This window comes from Pseudonaja textilis, chromosome 16, assembly GCF_049901715.1.
Source record: "Pseudonaja textilis isolate UNSWEBS1 chromosome 16, rPseTex1.2, whole genome shotgun sequence".
Lineage (NCBI taxonomy): Eukaryota > Metazoa > Chordata > Lepidosauria > Squamata > Elapidae > Pseudonaja > Pseudonaja textilis.
Window position 1 is genome coordinate 7,211,533 of NC_142005.1, and position 17,624 is coordinate 7,229,156.

General features: G+C 46.9%; 2 protein-coding genes and 1 long non-coding RNA gene across 3 annotated transcripts; 1 reads left to right on the forward strand and 2 right to left on the reverse strand.

Annotated features, from left to right (window-relative positions):
• The first annotated feature begins 3,242 nt into the window (after nt 1–3,242).
• Nucleotides 3,243–12,613, forward strand: UBXN1 (UBX domain protein 1). Its single transcript, XM_087914111.1, has 10 exons — nt 3,243–3,402; nt 6,535–6,625; nt 7,880–7,933; nt 8,063–8,184; nt 8,751–8,817; nt 9,486–9,677; nt 10,297–10,348; nt 11,246–11,365; nt 11,832–12,015; nt 12,290–12,613. Exons 2-10 carry the CDS (start codon nt 6,567–6,569, stop codon nt 12,337–12,339), a joined length of 900 nt encoding a protein of 299 aa, XP_087770237.1. The 5' UTR covers nt 3,243–3,402; nt 6,535–6,566; the 3' UTR covers nt 12,340–12,613.
• Nucleotides 12,614–12,931: 318 nt separating this feature from the next.
• DMAC1 (distal membrane arm assembly component 1) lies at nt 12,932–14,745 on the reverse strand. The gene is made up of 2 exons (XM_026724891.2): nt 14,355–14,745; nt 12,932–13,275 (listed from the first exon to the last, which is right to left on the reverse strand). The coding sequence occupies exons 1-2, from the start codon at nt 14,641–14,643 to the stop codon at nt 13,223–13,225; spliced, it is 342 nt and encodes a 113-aa protein (XP_026580676.1). The 5' UTR covers nt 14,644–14,745; the 3' UTR covers nt 12,932–13,222.
• Nucleotides 14,746–15,919: 1,174 nt separating this feature from the next.
• Nucleotides 15,920–17,327, reverse strand: LOC148124568 (uncharacterized). Its single transcript, XR_015739705.1, has 2 exons — nt 17,148–17,327; nt 15,920–16,133 (listed from the first exon to the last, which is right to left on the reverse strand). It is a non-coding gene; the product is annotated as an uncharacterized LOC148124568 (long non-coding RNA).
• Between the last annotated feature and the right edge of the window lie 297 nt (nt 17,328–17,624).

Sequence of the window (17,624 nt, forward strand, 5' to 3'; positions counted from 1 at the left end):
GAATCCAGTTATCTGGTGTGTATGGTGTGTCTACACATTTCATGCAGCCAGTGGTACACAACATTAAGAACAGGAAAACAGAGTTCGGAGGGACCTTGGAGGTCTTCTAGTCCAACCTCCTGTTCAGGCAGGAAACCCTACCCCCATTTCAGACAAATAGTTGTCCAATTTTTTCATTGAAACCTCTAGCGTTGGAGCATTTACAACTTCGGGTGGCAAATCATTCCGCTGGCTAATTGTTCTCACTGTCAAGGAATTTCTTCTTAGTTCTAGGTTGCGTCTCTCCCTGATTAGTTTCCACCCGTTGCTTCTTGTCTTCTGGTGATAGCTCCTTAGATACTAAATATATGTAATAAAATGCATTATACAAACAAATACTTTTCAATAAAACATATGTCTGTCTATATCTATCTCTCTATCCATCCATCCATTCATCTATCTAATCTATGATGTATCTATCTACCTATCTTTCTACCTATGATGTATCTATCTACCTTTCTATCTACATCTATCTCTACTGTCTCTCTCTCTATCATCTCTCTCTCTCATCTGTCTATCCATCCATCCATCTATCATGTATCACGTACCTATCCACCTACCTTTCTATCTTCCTTTATGTGTGTGTATGTATGTATGTATGTATCCATCCATCCATCCATCCATCATGTATCATGTACCTATCCACCTACCTATCTTTCTATCTATATGTATCTATGTATCTATGTATCTATGTATCTATGTATCTATCTATCTATCTATCTATCTATCTATCTATCTATCTATCTATCTATCTATCTCTATCTCTACTCTCTCTCTCTCACACACACATCTATCTATCTATCATCTATCTCTATCTATCTATCTATCTATCTATCTATCTATCTATCTAAATCTATCTCTACTCTCTCTCACACACACATCTATCTATCATCTATATCTATCTATCTATCTATCTATCTATCTATCTATCTATCTATCTATCTATCTATCTATCTATCTAAATCTATCTCTACTCTCTCTCTCACACACACACATCTATCTATCATCTATCTATATCTATCTATCTGTCTGTCTATCTATCTATCTATCTATCTATCTATCTATCTATCTAAATCTATCTCTACTCTCTCTCACACACACACACATCTATCATCTATCTATATCTATCTATCTATCTATCTATCTATCTATCTATCTATCTATCTATCTATCTATCTATCTAGTATGTTGGCAATACAATATATAAGATAAATCTATTGTGGTGATAATCAGGACAGACAGTAAACCACACAAAATTTAAAATAAGAGTTCAAATACATTTACAGAACAAGCTGCAATCTCTGAGTGAGATCCAAGGTACAGCCGGTCAGAAATGATCGGGCCAACACGCTAAAATTCCATTAAACGGGAGAAACCTCTGAAAGTAAACGCATCTAAAGCTACTGAGATCCAGAAAGTCACGAGAACTAAAATGTCAATGCATTTTAGTTATGACGAGTACAGTGGGGGATAGTGGCCCATCAGGATTCATGGATCTTCTTTGGACCAGATTAGCCTGTGCCAAAGGGCAGCCTGGGTTTCTCTCTCTCTCTCTCTCTCTCTCTCTCTCTCTGTGTGTGTGTTTATGTGTGCCAGGCCAAAGAGGGGGACCTGGGCAAAGGGGGTGGGGGAGTTTGAAGAGCTGAGAAAGGCTGGAGCAGCTGAAGTGGAAGAGATTTGTTGGCCCTGAATTCACCTTTTCACAATAAAAGACTCTGATTGTTTATTTGGATGAGTCAGACATGTACCAGGGCTGAGAGAACAGCTGAACGACCTCCACTCAAGGACACAGAAAACTTTAACTCTTTGCTGGGACGACACCACAAGCCAGCCCGCCTAAGACGGAGTTAGTAAACTGCGCTTAAGCCAATCCGGGATTGTTATGATAGGCAAACGTAGGCTAGGCTGCAAACAATGAGCTGACATTCGTCGTTTGGGGTGTTGAAAGTACAATCCAGGGGAGCATCCCTCAACTTCTGCAACTTGAAGGTGAATGGATTTCAACTCCCATAATCCCCTTCCAGCATGCTTTAAGGTGGGTGGACTTCAAGTCCCAGAATGCCCCAGCCGGCAGGCTTTTTAAGAGATGTGGATCAACCTGTGGAACAGCCTGCCTCCAGAAGTCGTGGGTGCTCTGTCACCGAAGATTTTGAAGAAGAGACTATTAGACAGTCACTTGTCTGAAATGGTACAGGTCCTCCTGCTGGAGCAGGGGGCTGGACTAGAAGACCTCCAAGGTCCCTTAGAGCTCTATTCTATTCTATTCTATTCTATTCTATTCTATTCTATTCTATTCTATTCCATTCTTCTCTATATTCTATTCCATTTTATTCCGTTCTATTCCATTCCGTTTTATTCCTTATTCTATTCTATTCTGTTTTTATTGTTATTATTTCTATTCTATTCATTATTCTATTCTATTATTCATTCTTTCTATTCTGTTATTATTCTATTCAGTTATTATTATTTCTATTCTATTTATTATTTCTATTCTATTCATTATTCTATTCTATTATTCATTCTTTCTATTCTGTTATTATTCTATTCTGTTATTATTTCTATTCTATTTATTATTTCTATTCTATTCATTATTCTATTATTATTCTATTCTATTATTATTGTTATTGTTATTACTTCTATTCATTATTCTATGGTATTCCGTTCTACTCTATTCTATTGTGTTATTATTTCTATTCTGTTCTTATTCTATTCTGCATTCTTTCTGTTGTATTCTATCATTATTCTATTCTGTTGTTATCATTCTATTCTATTATCATTCTGTTATTATTACTTCTATTCATTATTCCTATTATTCTTAATTCCATCCCTATTGGGTTCTATTCCCAGAATCCCCCACCCAACATGCTTTTAAGAAGGGTGGACTTCAACTCCCAGAATTCCCTCTCCAGCAGGAGGCTTGGGGACTTCTGGGATTTGCCCAGCTGGGGAATTCTGGGAGTCGAAGTCCACCAATCCTGACAATCGCCTGACGTCGAGAAACCCTAGTCCAGGGCCCACCACCGCGCTCCGTAAACCCCCATTTAGCCTATCGTGGTTTGGTGGGGGCCGTTCCCTAACTAAACCGCCCTCCGTTCAACCAGGTTGGTTGGGCTGCGCTGGCAACGCTTCCAAACAGCCGAGCAGGGCGAAGCGACCGCCGACGGCCACGAGGGGGCAGCAAAGAGAAACGCGAAAGCAGGGTTTCCCCTGCCCTGACCCTCCGCGGCCGCCGTCCGCGCTTCCGGCAACTCGCCCACGTGACCCAAACAGCGGCCTCGCGCTTCCGGGGCCTTCCTCTCACTCCTCGCCGCCGCCGCCGCCGCTTCCCGCTTCTTCGCTGGGGCCGCCGAGCCGGAGCCGCCGGTGAGGGCTTCTTCTCCTCCGGGCCGGCTGAGCCGGGGATGGTGGTAGTGGTGGAGGAAGAGCGGGAAGAAAGCGGGGGCGGCGGGGGGGGGAGGGTTGGGTCTCCTCGAAGGCCCGGACTATAAGGCCCATCATCCCCGGTGCCCGGCCCGACCCATCATCCCCTGCCCAGCCTCCTTCTTTCCACCTGGGTGGGACGACGGCCTTGCCTTCCCCCAGCCCCCCCATCCTCCTCTTCCAAAAGGCATGGGATGGACTACAAAGCCCATCATCCCCGGTGGGGGTGGGTGCCCCGGCCAGGCCCAACATCCTCTGCCCAGCCTCCCTCTTTCCACCTGGGTGGGACCACGGCCTTGCCTTCCCCCACCAGCACCCCATCCTCCTCTTCCAAAAGGCATGGGATGGACTACAAAGCCCATCATCCCCGGTGGGGGTGGGTACCCGGCCAGGCCAGACCCAACATCCCCTGCCCAACCTCCATCTTTTCCACCTGGGTGGAGCGACGGTCTTGCCTTCCCCCTCCCCTCCCCATCTTCCAAAAGTTGGGATGGGACTACAAAGCCCATCGTCTGCCCCACCCACCCAATCTGCAGTTCCCCCCTCCCTTTTTTTTTTTTCCTATCTGCCTACCGTCTCTCCCTGGCTTGGTAGCTGGTTTATCCATTGGGCTGGATTAGAAAGAAAAAAAACCCACCCCAAACCTCCCATGGGGTTGGATCACAAGACCCATCCTCCCCGGCCAAGCCAGCCATTGATTGGTTCGGGGCTCCATTATAGGGAATGCCCCCCCCCATAGAAATCCCCCCCTTTTTTTGTTCTCTGCGCATGTGTGTGTATTTGGGTCCATGCATGGGCGGATCAAGAGAAAGGGCTAAATATTTGATAATGGTTATATTTAGGGAGACGTTAATATTTTATATAGAATTAATATTTAAGGAGCACCGTCGAACCACCTAAATAAGTAGATTTTATCCTATTAATCCAAAATCATCTTTCCTCCACTAGGAACTAAACTATGGCATCAAAGCTATTCCAACGCTAAACATCACATTTTTTCCTAATAATGAAAATCCCTCCTAATAATAATCAAAAGTACAATTCTTTGTTTTTCCAGATCCGAAAGAGAGAGAAATAATACTTTTCAGGATATCCCCTCAGCAAAATTTAAATTTAGATTTTTCTTTAACAATCCCGGTTGCTTTTTCTGAGATTCATCCTTGAATGAATTTCATTCCCCAAATGAAGGATCCGTTTTAGACAGAGATCCACCAACCTTTCGGATTTTGGGGGGGATCTCTACAAATTATCAGAGCAAAGCTGTAAAGGAATTTTGCAGGGTGCTTTTTGCTTGATGCCTGCTGAAAAAAAAGTCCTTTTGGATAAATGACAGGGGTGGCATATAAATTTCAATAAATTCAATTTCAATAAATCTATAAAATATAAAAGCAAAATGCCATTCATGCATCATCACAAAATCTCCGGAACTGTAAAGTCTACAAACTTGAAATTTGGCATGTATGTTCCTCTTGGCTTTCCTTTTGTTCCTGTAGGTGCTCACTAAGAAAGGATTATTTTCCCAAATGACCATCAGAGCATTTAGAGTATTTCCTATATTATTATTATTTTTATTAACACGCTCTGATGCTAAGGAGTTCTACTCCCCCTCCCCACCTGAAAAGAAATCTCTTCCAAATGCAAAACACAAGCAGAGGAGTTTCAGTTTCACAGCAGCCCCAAGCAGCTTTAGTACAGAACAGTTGAGCTAAGCCACGCCCAGGCTCCTTGCTGTCCCTTTCTTGCTCACACAGCAAAAACTCTTTCAGTTTCCAAACAGCCCTCAACTCTCACACACTGTCAGGACACTAGCCAGATGAATACTGATGAATGCTGGTAGGCAGAGGCAGAATTTTTCCCCCTTATTTCTCCTTAAACTAAGCCCCACCACATACTTTCATAGCAAATCACGGGTATAGAGCTAGTTTATGGTGGAATCAGGAATCGGTAACTCCACATTTTTCCTTCTAGGATTTAATCCTTGTCTTCTAACATCGGCATCTTCAGGCCAGGAACTTATATTGAACAACCACAAAGAAACTTTGCAATGAAAGAATTGAAGTTTTGAATCTAATATTTTTGAGCCTCAGATAAAAGAATCTTAACAAATGTGAGGACAGAATCTTTTTTAAGAAGAAGACCTGAGATGAGGACAAATTTTAAATTTTATTTTATCCCATTCCATTTTAAACTGCTTTTATCCAATTTTAATAATACCTAGCTCGATACCCGTGCTTCGCTACGAAAGTAGGGCTTAGTTTTTGTGGAGGGAAATAAGGGAGGGAAAATTTGTGTCTCCGCCTACCAGCATCCATCGGTGTTCATCTGGTTAGCATCCAGTCAGTGTGTGTGTGTGAGAGGTGAGGGCCGTTTGGAAACTCAAACAGTTTTTGCTGTGTGAGCAAGAAGGGGACAGCAAGGAGCCTGGGCGTGGCTTAGCTCAACTGTTCTGTACTAAAGCTGCTTGGGGCTGTGAAACTAAAACTGAAACTCCTCTGCTTGTGTTTTGCATTGGGAAGAGATTTCTTTCCAGGTGGGGAGGGGGAGTAGAACTCCTTAGCATCAGAGCGTGTTAATAATAATATGTGAAATACTAATGGTGTGATGGACATTTCAAAAAAACCCTTTCTTAGCACCTAGAAGCCAAGAGGAACATATGTGCCAGATTTCAAGTTTGTGGACTTTACGGTTCCGGAAATTGTGTGATAATGCGTGAGTGGCCTTTTGCAGATAGATGATAGATAAATAGATTAAATAGATTAGATAGATTAGATAGATAGATAGATAGATAGATAGATAGAGTGATAGAGTGATTGATAGAGTGATTGATAGAGTGATTGATATATAGAATGATAGAGAGATAGAGTGATAGAAAGATTGATAGAGTGATAGATAGAGTGATAGAGTGATAGATAGATGGATGATACATTTGTTTCTGGAAAACTCTGCCCTTTGATATGGCCCAAGGACTAATCAATTAATGAAAAGACAAACCCCCATTTTCCAACACACACGTTTCCCACCGAAATACAATCCCAGCGGTGTGCCAAAGGCGTAATATCTTGTTTTATTTTGCAGAATTTGCTGGCAGTGACGGTGGTAAAGGCAGGATGATGGAGAACACGGCACTGGAAAGTTTAATTGAGATGGGCTTCCCGCAGAACCGAGCGTAGGTCTCCATCCCGGCAAAGCGTGGGATAGGTGGGGGAGGAGGCTTCACCTTACAGGTTATGCAAAGGCACACCTGTAGCGTGGGAAAGTGCTTTCTTTCTTTTTTTTTTACTGAAGCTTTTCTGGGCTGTGAGGCAGCTGGATGTGGAGAAAACATGGAAAAAAACAGAACTGTGGGCTCCTTGGTGCTCTCTGAGCTTGGTGGGTTGTTTTGCAGACGTTTCATGACCCAACAAGCTAACATAATCAGTGCTAGAAGTGAGGGGGTTTCTGGGAGGAGGGGGAGGAGGAGGAGGAAGACGAAGGGGATGGGGAGGAGGAAGAGCAGGAGGATGACTGTGGGGTCCTTGGGGCTGTCTGAGCTTGGTGGTTTTTTTGCAGAGGTTTCATGACCCAACTAGGTAGCACCATCAGTGCTAGAGGGAGAGCGGTTTGCTCCCTGCTGATATACAGTGGCTTGTACAGTGTCAGTGTTGACAAGGGTGTCCTTGGTGCTTCCTTGAGTTGCACTGAGTTGTAAACTAACACTATTAAAGGCAAGCTATTTGTGTATAAATAAAAAGTAAACCTCCACCCTCCCTTTCAGCACTGATGATGTTCCCTAGTTGGGTCATGAAACGTCTCCAAGAAAACAAGCTCAGAGAGCACCACAGACCCCTTCCTTCCTTCCTTCTTCTCCCTCCCTCCCTCCCTCCCTCCCTCCCTCCCTCCCTCCCTTCCTTCCTTCCTTCCTTCCTTCCTTCCTCCCTCCCTCCCTACCTCCTCTCTTTCCTTCCTTCCTTCCTTCCTTCCTTCCTCCCTCCCTCCCTCCCTCCCCTCCTTCCTCCCTCCACTCTCCCTTCCTTCCTTCTTCCCTCTCTCCCTCCCTTTCTCCCTCCCTTTCTCCCTCCCTCCCTCCTTCCTTCCTTCCTTCCTTCCTTCTTCCCTCCCTCCCTCCCTCCCTCCCTCCCTCCCTGCAAACCCCACTCCTTTCTAGCACTGATGACATTCCCTAGTTGGGTCATGAAACATCTGCAAGAAAACCAACCAACCTCCGAGACCCCCAAGGAGCCCACAGTTCAACTCTGAGCCACCAATAGCCGCCTCTTCTGCCTTCTAAACTCCACTGCGGGAGGCCTCAGAGCGGTAGAACCGTCATTATTTGGGGGAGGGCCTGAAAAACGGGGGCGAAAAACCCCTTGGCTTTCCACACCGGGGGAGTGGGGGGTGTTTGCTGTGTTGAATGCCATGCTCTGCTTCCCGCCCCCTCCAGAGAGAAGGCCTTGGCGCTGACAGGCAACCAGGGGATCGAACAGGCTATGGATTGGTAGGTATGCCCTCCGTCCCTCCCCGTTCTTAGCAGAACGCCCTCCCTCCTCCGTTCGGCGTCCCTTCTGAACGGCCCTCCTCGGCGTCTCTCTCTCTCTCTCTCTCTCTCTCTCCCCCCTCAACCCAGGTTGGTTGAACATGAGAACGATCCCAACCTGGACGAGCCCTTCGCAGCCCCCCAAGGCCCCGTTCCAGACGCCGAGGAACCCGCCAAAGGAACGACGCCGGATTCGGCGCAAGGGGGGTCAGGTCAGAAGAGATCCTGGCAAGGGGCGGGAGTGTGTGTGGGTGTGTGGCTTTTCTTTGCTGGCTCCGCGCAGGGGGGGGTCCTCGACTTAACGACGGTCCGTTTTGTGACCGTTCCGCGAGTCGCCACGGCGCCGAGCAACGTTGACCTGGGACCGTTTTCTGCGCATTCCCTGCGGTTGCGTGATCCCAAATTCGGACGCTCGGCAGCTGGACTCACATTTATGACGGTGGCTGTGTGTGTGTGTGCGTGGGGGGGAGTTCACGTGCTCCCCTTTTGCGACGGGGAAGTCCAAGGAGGAAGCTGGATTCGCTTAACGGCCGTGCTCCTAATCTAACGACGGCAGTGGTTCGCTTAAGGATGGGGCCAGGAAAGTTGTGAAATGCAGCGAACTCCCCTGGGTAAATGTCTCGCTTAGCCACAGAAATCTTGGCCTGAATGGTGGTCGCAAGTTGAGGACTGCCTGTAGAGAGTTGCACATCACTTGAGCATGAATTGCCAGTGGATTATGGTTTTCATCTGCCCTGGTCCCTTGGAAAGGTGCAAGAGAACGTTTTTCTTCCCATAGGTGAGCTGGCCGAAGGAGAGACGCAGCGTCCCCTGACGGAAGAGGAAAAGCAGGAACAGACGAAAAGGTTAGGCCTTTCCTTCCCTCTCCTTCCTTCCTTTCTCTTTCTCTCTCTCTCTCTTTTTCCTTCCTTCTTTCCTTCCTTCCTTGCTTCCTCACAATTTCCTTTTCCTTCCTTCCTTCCTTCCTCCTTCCTTCCTTCCTCACAAATTCCTTTCCTTTCCTTCCTTCTTTCCTTTCCTTTCCTTCCTTTCCTTCCTTCCTTCCTTCCTTCCTTCCTTCCTTCCTTCCTTCCTTCCTCACAAATTCCTTTCCTTTCCTTCCTTCTTTAGTTTCCTTTCCTTTCCTTTCCTTTCCTTTCCTTTCCTTTCCTTCCTTCCTTCCTTCCTTCCTTCCTTCCTTCCTTCCTTCCTTCCTTCCTTCCTTCCTCACAAATTCCTTTCCTTTCCTTTCCTTTCCTTTCCTTTCCTTTCCTTTCCTTTCCTTCCTTCCTTTCTTCCTTCCTTCCCTTCCCTTCCCTTCCTTCCTTCCCTTCCCTTCCCTTCCCTTCCCTTCCCTTCCCTTCCCTTCCCGGCTTTTCTGCCTGCCTCCCTTTCTTCCTTCCTCTCTCTCTCTCTCCTTCTCTTTTCCTTGCTTCCTTCCTTCCTTCCCTCCTTCCCTCCCTCCTGGGCTGAGGGGGTAGCTGTGCCTCCTGAGCTGCTCCAGTGTTTCCTCCCCCTACCCCCACCTCCCCAGGATGATGGAGCTGATCTACCAGAAGCAGAAGGAGCGCGAGGAGCGGGAGAAGCGGGAGACCATCGAGCGGGAGAAGCAGCGCCGGAAACAAGGCCAGGAGCTCCTCCTCATCCGCCAGAAGCTGCAGGAGGACGAGATGAAGAAGCTGGCCGAAGAGAGGCGGCGGGAGAAGATGGAAGAGAAGCTGGCCAAGTGAGGGGACCCTCTGTGTGTGTGTGTGTGTGTGTGTGAGAGAGAGAGAGAGAGAGTGAAAGCGAAAGCGAAAGTGAAAGCGAAAGTGAAAGTAAGTGAGTGTGAGCCAAGAGGAATGAGGGGGCGGGAATTGCACTTCCAGCTGGTCTCACTCCAAACCTGCCTCCCTCGACCTTCGTGACTTTAAGATGGGGGGGGGGACTTCAACTCCCAGAATTCCCCAGCCAGCATCCTTTAAAGCAGGGGGCGTGGCCTTCTGGCTCGCTCTTCTCGAAGGGTTTCTGGGAGTTGAAGTCCAGCCTTCTCCAGGTGTCTTAAAGCAGGAGGAGGAGGAGGAGGACCTTGGACTACACCTCCCAGCCTCCCTCAGCGGTGGCTGCTGGGAGGCTGAATTCCTCGCAGTGGAGGGCCGAAGCTTTGCATTCTGGGGTGGGGTGGGGTGGGGGGTCAAAGGAGTTTGTCCCGTCCGTTTTGCCTGCCAGCCGGCTCGTCCCACGGACACCCCTCCACGTTCTCCATCTCGGAGCTTTTGGGGACTTATCATTACACCCCAAACTGTGAAGTGAGTCAGGGGGTCCTTCCACCATTGATGCCCTCCCCCCTTGTTCCTCTTGTCCAGGCAAAGAGTGCGGGAGAAGATAGAACGGGACAAGGCCGAGAGAGCCAAGAAGGTGAGGGGGAAACAATTCGGGTTTTAGTTTGTGTTATTTAGACTGACAAGTTGCCTCTGTGTTTCCTTCCTTCACCCAACTTCCTCCTCCCTCCCTCCGTCTTCCCCTTCCTTCCTTCCTCTCTCTTTCCTCTCCCTCCATCCTTCCCCCTCCCTCTCCTTCCTTCATCCATCCTCCCTCCTCTTCCTTTTCTTCCCCCTGCCTCCCTCCCTCTTCCATCTCATCTCTCCTCCTTTCTCCCTTTCCTATTTGCTCTCCCTCCCTCTCTCCCTTCCTTCCTCTCCCTTCATCCTTCTTCCCTCTTCTCTTCCCCCTCTGTCCCTCCCTCTTCCATCTCATCTCCGCCATCCTTCTTTCCTCTCCCCCCCCCCCTTTCTTCCTCTCCATCCTTCTTTCCTCCCTCCCTCCCTCTTCTCCCCTTCCTCTCCCTCCTCCCTATCCTTCCTCCCTCCCTCCTTCCTTCATCCTTCCCCCTCTTCCTTTTCTTTCCCTTCCCTCCCTCCCTCTTCCATCTCATCTCTCCTTTCTCCCTTTCCTTCTTTGCTCTCCCTCCCTTTCTCTCCTTCCTTCCTCTCTCCCTTCATCCTCCCTCCCTCCCTCTTCTCTTCCCCCTCCCTCCCTCTTCCATCTCCCTTTCCTCCTCTCCATCCTTCTTTCCTCCCTCCCTCCCTCTTCCCCCACTTCCTCTCCCTCCTCCCTCTCCCTCCTCCCTCCTCCCCCTCCCTCCATCCTTCCTTCCTTCCTTCCCACCCTCATCCTAGCTGGGGAATTCTGGGAGTTGAAGTATTTCCCCCCATCTCAAAAGTTACCCACCACGAGGAATTGCTGGGTTTAGAATTGCACAGCTTTGGCGGGCTCACCTTCCTGATTTTTGTCGTCCTCCCCCTACCCCCCCAGTTTGGCTGCAGTAGCGCTACCCAGGCCTCCCCCGTGACTGACCAGATGGAGCCCATGCTTATCTCCTCCCCCAGCCAGGAGCTCCCCGTCAAGCGAGAATACGATCAGTGCAAGATACAGGTAAGGCAAGATAAGAGCCGTGGAGCTAATATTTTCCACGCGGTAAAATCTGGAGAACAAGGAAAATCTGGCTTTCACACACCGTCCTCCGCCTGCAGCCGTTTGTTTAGTGACTGTTCGAAGCTAAAACAGCGCTGAAAAAAAATATATTTTCCCTCGATGGTTGAGGCATCCCACGGTCACAGGATCAAAATTCAGACGCTTGGCGGACTGACTCATATTTACGACGGTTGCAAGCGTCCCTTTTGCGACCACCTGACCAGCCAAGCTAATGGGGAAGCCGGATTCGTTGAATGACTGTGTCAGGAACTTAAAACTGCCGCAGGGATTCACGTAAACAACTGTCTGGCGAGGAAGGTTCGTCAAACGGGGGCCACAATTTCACTTTAACCACCGTCTTGCTTTAGCGACGGGAACATTGGCCTAAATTGGGGGTCATTGGGGGATTTGATTTTGCTCCTGGTAGGTGAGACTCCTGGATGGCACCTCTCTGACTCACACCTTCAAAGCCAAGGAGCAACTGGCAGCCGTGCGGCTGTATGTGGAGCTGAACCGCAAAGATGGTGGCGAAGACCCTTTTCACCTCCTGACGAGTTTCCCCCGGCGGGTTTTCACTGAGGAAGACATGGAAAAGCCCCTCCAGGAGCTGGGTGAGTTTGTGGTGGGGTGTGTGTGTCAAAGGGGAGTTGGGCCTCCAACTTCCCTTTGCCTCGTTCTGAAATGCCAGAACTGCATCGCTGTCCGGTTTGGTGGTAGCAGTGCCTCCGATAGAAAGTCCCTACAGAGAGTGGCGAGGGCAGTGGAGAAGAGCATAGAAAGTCTTGATTCACTCTCCAAAGCTGCTGTTTTTTCGGTCGCTCCCTCTGCGTCATCTATTCTTTTTTCCATTCATTTTTTTTTTCTCCCCTCCTCTCTTTCTTCCAGGCTTGGTGCCTTCCGCCGTGTTGATAGTGGCCAAGAAGGGGAACAGCTGAGCGGCTCTCTTCGCTTGCAACGAACGGTCGGTTGTGGCTTTCCCTCCTTCATGCCGGTTGTTGGAGGCTGACCTAGCCTGTAGTCACTGGGTGCCACCGTAGTGCGCCAGCCCCGTCCCCCCCCTTCTCCCCAGAGACTCTGAAACAGCAGCCCCTTAACCCAGGGATACTGAAACAGACATTATGTGGGTAGAAGAGTTGGAGAGGAACCAGGATTTGCAGCTGGATACACCCCCACAAAGCCAGCCCTGAATAAAACCTCTTCACTCTGGTGTCCCATTTGTGGTTTTCTTTCTTGCCGGAGGAACAAGCGCAGGATCTGGTCTTCCCAGCCGTCCTTCCCTCCCAAATTTACTCACACACACACACCTCCAGTTGCACCTGGCACCGTGAGGTAGACTGCCCCGGAATAAGGAGGCTGGATTGTAAGCTTGAAAACTTGCACAATCCACCGCGTACCCAAACTACGTTTCCCGTAACTACCCTCGCAAATTATCCACCGGGGAAATTGGGGTTCAAAGCTAGCGGCTGTGTTTTTAAGTGAGGATCCGTTTCACGGAGTGAGCAAAGGAAGAAAAGAGACACAAAGACACGCAGGTAAATTAGAGGTATATTTCCCCCCCACACTTTTCACCCAACAAGCATGATTTTTCAGCAACGAAATTGGCAAGATGGCTTATTCCACCGTCCAGAGTCACCGTAACTGACTGTTTTGACACAGGCATTTTCCGCGGAAGATTGAAAAAGCAGCAACGTTTCTCTCCTGTCTTAATGAACAGGCCAACCTCCCAATGAAAGGCTTCTCCCCCCCACACTTCCCCTCTGGGTTGCCTCCAGGTACGTCTCGGGAACCCTTCGCTGATGAAAGTACACCTTCCTCGTCCTACTTTGGCTCGACGGGGTCCACGATGATTACGATTGCCGCAGAATAAAGACCTGGAAAGAGACAAAAATCGTCGTTGGCAAAGGAGGCACAACTCAAGTTGGAGGGCTAATTATTTGTGTTGCTCTGCAGAAGGCAAAAGGAATAGAACAGAGCATGAATAAAACAGAAATAATAATAGAATAAGATAATAATAGAATAGAAATAATAAAGACTAGAATATAAATAATAGAATAAAACGAATAGAACAGAAATAAAGAATATAACGGATACAATAAAGAATAGAACAGAAAATAGAATAAAGAATAGAATAGAATGAATACAGTAAAAATAGAAGAATTGAATGGAATGAATAAAATAGAATAGAAATAATAAAAAAATAGAACAGAAATGAAGAATAGAAATAATAGAATAAAGAATAGAACAGAAAATAGAAGAATAGAACGAATACAATAAAAATAGAAGAATAGAATGGAATGAATAGAATAGAAACAATAGAATAAAACAAATAGAACAGAAATGAATAACAATAATAGAATAAAGAATAGAACAGAAAATAGAATAAAGAATAGAATGAATACAATAAAAATAATAGAAGAATAGAATGGAATGACTAGAATAGAAATAATAGAATAAAACGAATAGAACAGAAATGAATAGCAATAATAGAATAAATAGAACGGAAAACAGAATAAAGAATAGAATAGAATGAATACAGTAAAAATAATAGGAGAATAGAAATAGAATGGAATAGAATTCAAAAAAATGGAGGATTATTAGGGCCGCCCTGACTGGCTTGGTTGTACAGTCCTCATGATTCAGACCAGGCTCTCAGATACGACGCCTTTTTCTACTCATAACAATAATAAAGGCGGGATACAAGTCAATATATATAAATCCATAAAATAATAATAAAATAAGAATTTTTGCTACTTAAATTCTTTTTAAGACATTCTTGCTCCGGGGAGGGGAAATGCTGCCCTCTGGTGGCCCAGTTCCGTCATTGCAACCCGAGGACTCCCAAGCGGGGAAACGAGCTCCCTCCCCCCTGCAAGCCAAAGATATTTACACGTGTCTAACCTTACACGTCCGAATCTACCCCCCCCCGGGGACACCAACAGCAGCAACTTACTGACGGCTAAAACCAGCCGGATTATATTATAGAGGTCCCCGGGCCTACTGTGCGGCAAGGACCGGCGGACCCCCAAGTGGACCCAGAGGCCGGCGCCCGCCAGCCCGCCGCCGGTCAGCATGCGGCAGCTGAAGCAGGACCAGAAGAAGGACTTTTGGGGGGTCGCCTTGGAGGACCCCGCCACCGTGCCTCCTCCGGGCTGGGTCGCCATGTTTCCGCCGAGCAAGATGGCCGCCTCCGTACCGGAAGCCGCTCTGCCAGCCTCCCGGAAGCTTGGAAAAGTCGCCATCGGGGAGGAGGGAAACAAAGACGTCCGACCTCTATAAATGTCCGGCGGGGGCAACAGGGCTCCTTGTGTTAGGTTCCGGTTGGGGAGGGGGAGAAAACAAACGGGGCCTGTCTGAATATTATTTTCCTTGGAGGATAAAATAATCCTTAAATTCCTGGGCCGCGTTTCTTTCCCACCAGCGATCAATAGTTGCATCTTCCAGAATTCACTGGTCTCTTGTTTTAAATCTACCTCCTAGATATGGGCTTCTTAAAAAGTTCCCCCTAGTTGAAATATCCATCATCTCTTTCTCTATTTATATCTTTTTCTTCCTTCTCTCACCCTCTTTCCCCTCCTTCCCCTTTCTCCCATCTTTTTCCTAACTTCCCTCCCTAATCCTCCTTTCCTTTCTTCTCTCCCTTTTTCCACCTCCCCTTTCTCCCATCTTTTTTCCTCCCTCCTTCCCTCCTCTTCCTTCCCTTCCTCCTTTCCCCTTTCTCTCTTCCCTTCCTCCTCCTCCCCCTTTCTCCCATCTCTTTTCCTCCCTCCCTCCTTTCCCTTTCTCCCATTCCCTTCCTTCTCCTCCCCCTTTCTCCCATCTTTTCCTCCCCTCCTTCTTCCTTTCCTTTCCTCTCTCCTTCCCTTTCTCCTTCTCCCCTTCTCCCATCTCTTTCCTCCCTCCCTCCCTCCTTCTTAACATATGCATATTAACACTGTTAATTATTAAACTGCAGTTAAAAAAAAATTAACCAGCTAAGCAACATATCAATAATTATATATTTATAAATGTTACTAAAGCACAGGTATGAAAATTAAATTAGCAAGCGCCTTACATAAAAAAACACAACCAACCATATATTTAGACAAATCGTGTTAATAAACTGCAGCTAGCATATAACTTCCGTCCTTTTTCCATCATAAACTAACTTATCAGAAGCACTTGTTCTTGAGCATCAGTTTCCAGACCAATTGATGTTAATATTTAATATCTTTGTATTTTATCTTGTTGCTTTTACTTTTAACCAACCTATAAATTTAAATAAAACAAAACTTTTTAGGACGAATCAGACACTTAATGTTTTTTGTTGTGGCATGATGTGTGTGAATTCAAAGACTCAAGACAAGGATGACCCTGCTGGCTGGGTCACCCTAAGGACGTGTGTTTTTCTAAGGTCCGTTTTTTTTATTTTGCCAGGCATTGAAACACACACAGAGAAGAACACTCCAAAGTGCCATTTTTAATCTACGAAGACAGCTTACCAAGCAAGCCACAGAAGGACCCCGAGGAATAAACAGGTCGAAGGAAAAATGTGATTTTCATTAGAGTCACGATATTCGTGCCAATCCAAGTAGCCCAAGGCCACTTCAGGTCACAGCTATTGCTACTTTTTCGAAGGGTAAGGTTTTCGGGCCCAATTGTCATCTGTCGTCGCGGCCTCTTTCAGGATTTCCATGAACAAGGCGTTCTGTCGTTGCGAGTCCGAATAGTCCTGACTGGAACCCCCGAAATTCTGCAGGGAGAACGAAGACGTGAGGAAGGCAAACCAAGTTTTTTTCGGGCATCCCCGTTTTGAGGATCTGTACATCGCCTGAGGTGAAAAAAACCTATTTGTCCTTTGTGATCTAAGCCACACCTCTTCTCCTAAATAGTCAGGAAAGATTCTAGTCTTCATGGTTCTGAATATGATCTTCTTTAACAGGCTGGTCCTTGTGGTTCTACATAGGCTATGTTATTTAAGGTGCTAATCCTCACATTTCCAAATAGAATCCTATTTAAGATGCTAGACCTTCTGATAATAATAATAAGATCTGATCTGAAATGCCACTTTGGTGTAGTTTTGGTGAAGGTGGTATTGGCCTAGAAACCGGAGACTCTGAGTTCTAGTTCTGCCAGAATCATGAAAGATTCATTTAATCACAAAAGCTGGATGGGTTATGTAGAGCTGGTCACTCTCTCAGCCCAACACACCTTCCAGGGTGGTTGTGATGGGGAAAACAGGAAGAAGGCGTAATTAGCTATGCTTGCCATCTTGAGTTATATATAAAACTCAAAAAAATGGGAAGTAAGAATCTAATAAATTCCATTTATTACACACACAGAGACTGAGATGTACACTAATACAAGCAAAGAGCCGGATACAGAATGCAGATTTATTAGATAAAAATCAAATAAACAAATCAGAGTCTAATAAGCAAAGCAAATATAAATCTAATGATTGAAATTTAAAAAAAAAATCTAACAAATGCATAAATAAATAAAACCCATATATTTCTGAATGCTATTTTATTCAAGGCGCTAGTCCTCATGATTCACACCTGGATCTTACACAAGGCCCTAGTCCTCGGGATCCTGAACAGGGCCTTTATGCAAGATGCTTGTCCTCATTATTCAGGGCAGCATCTTATGCAAGGCGTTAGCCCTCGTTATTCAGAGTAGAGTCTTATGCAAGGCGCTAGTCCTCGTATTTTAAAGCGGCAACGGCAGACATAGGCCTGGAGCCTAAGCCTCCCCGCTATTTCCTCACCTTACTGATCTTCGCCGAACGCGCCTCGTCGGACGGCCACAGCTGAAAGATCAACAGCGCTCCGGCGAAGATGCCCAGCCCGGTGCCCGCCGCCTTGACGATGCGCCACTTGACGGCCATAGCGGGCCGCGGCGCCTCTTCCCGGAAACGACGAGGGGGGACAGGAAGCGGCGGCGGACCACCATAGACAGCACAAGGGCGTCGGGCCAGAGGGCAGTTTAAGCGAAAGGGAGAGGAAGTTTGTTTCTCGGGGTTGAGCGCCCTCCTGTGGCCACCTGAAGAAATCTTTTTTTTTTTTCCTTTCTTTTTCAGCGTCCAAGCTTCACGGTTAGAATTTGCATTCAGGTTGTTGCACATATGTGGATCTTCCAACCTCGGCCGCTTGAAGAGAGGTGGACTTCAGCTCCCAGAATTCTTCAGGCAGCATGTCTACCCATCTTCAAGCACGCCAGGTGGGGAATTATGGGGATTGGAGTC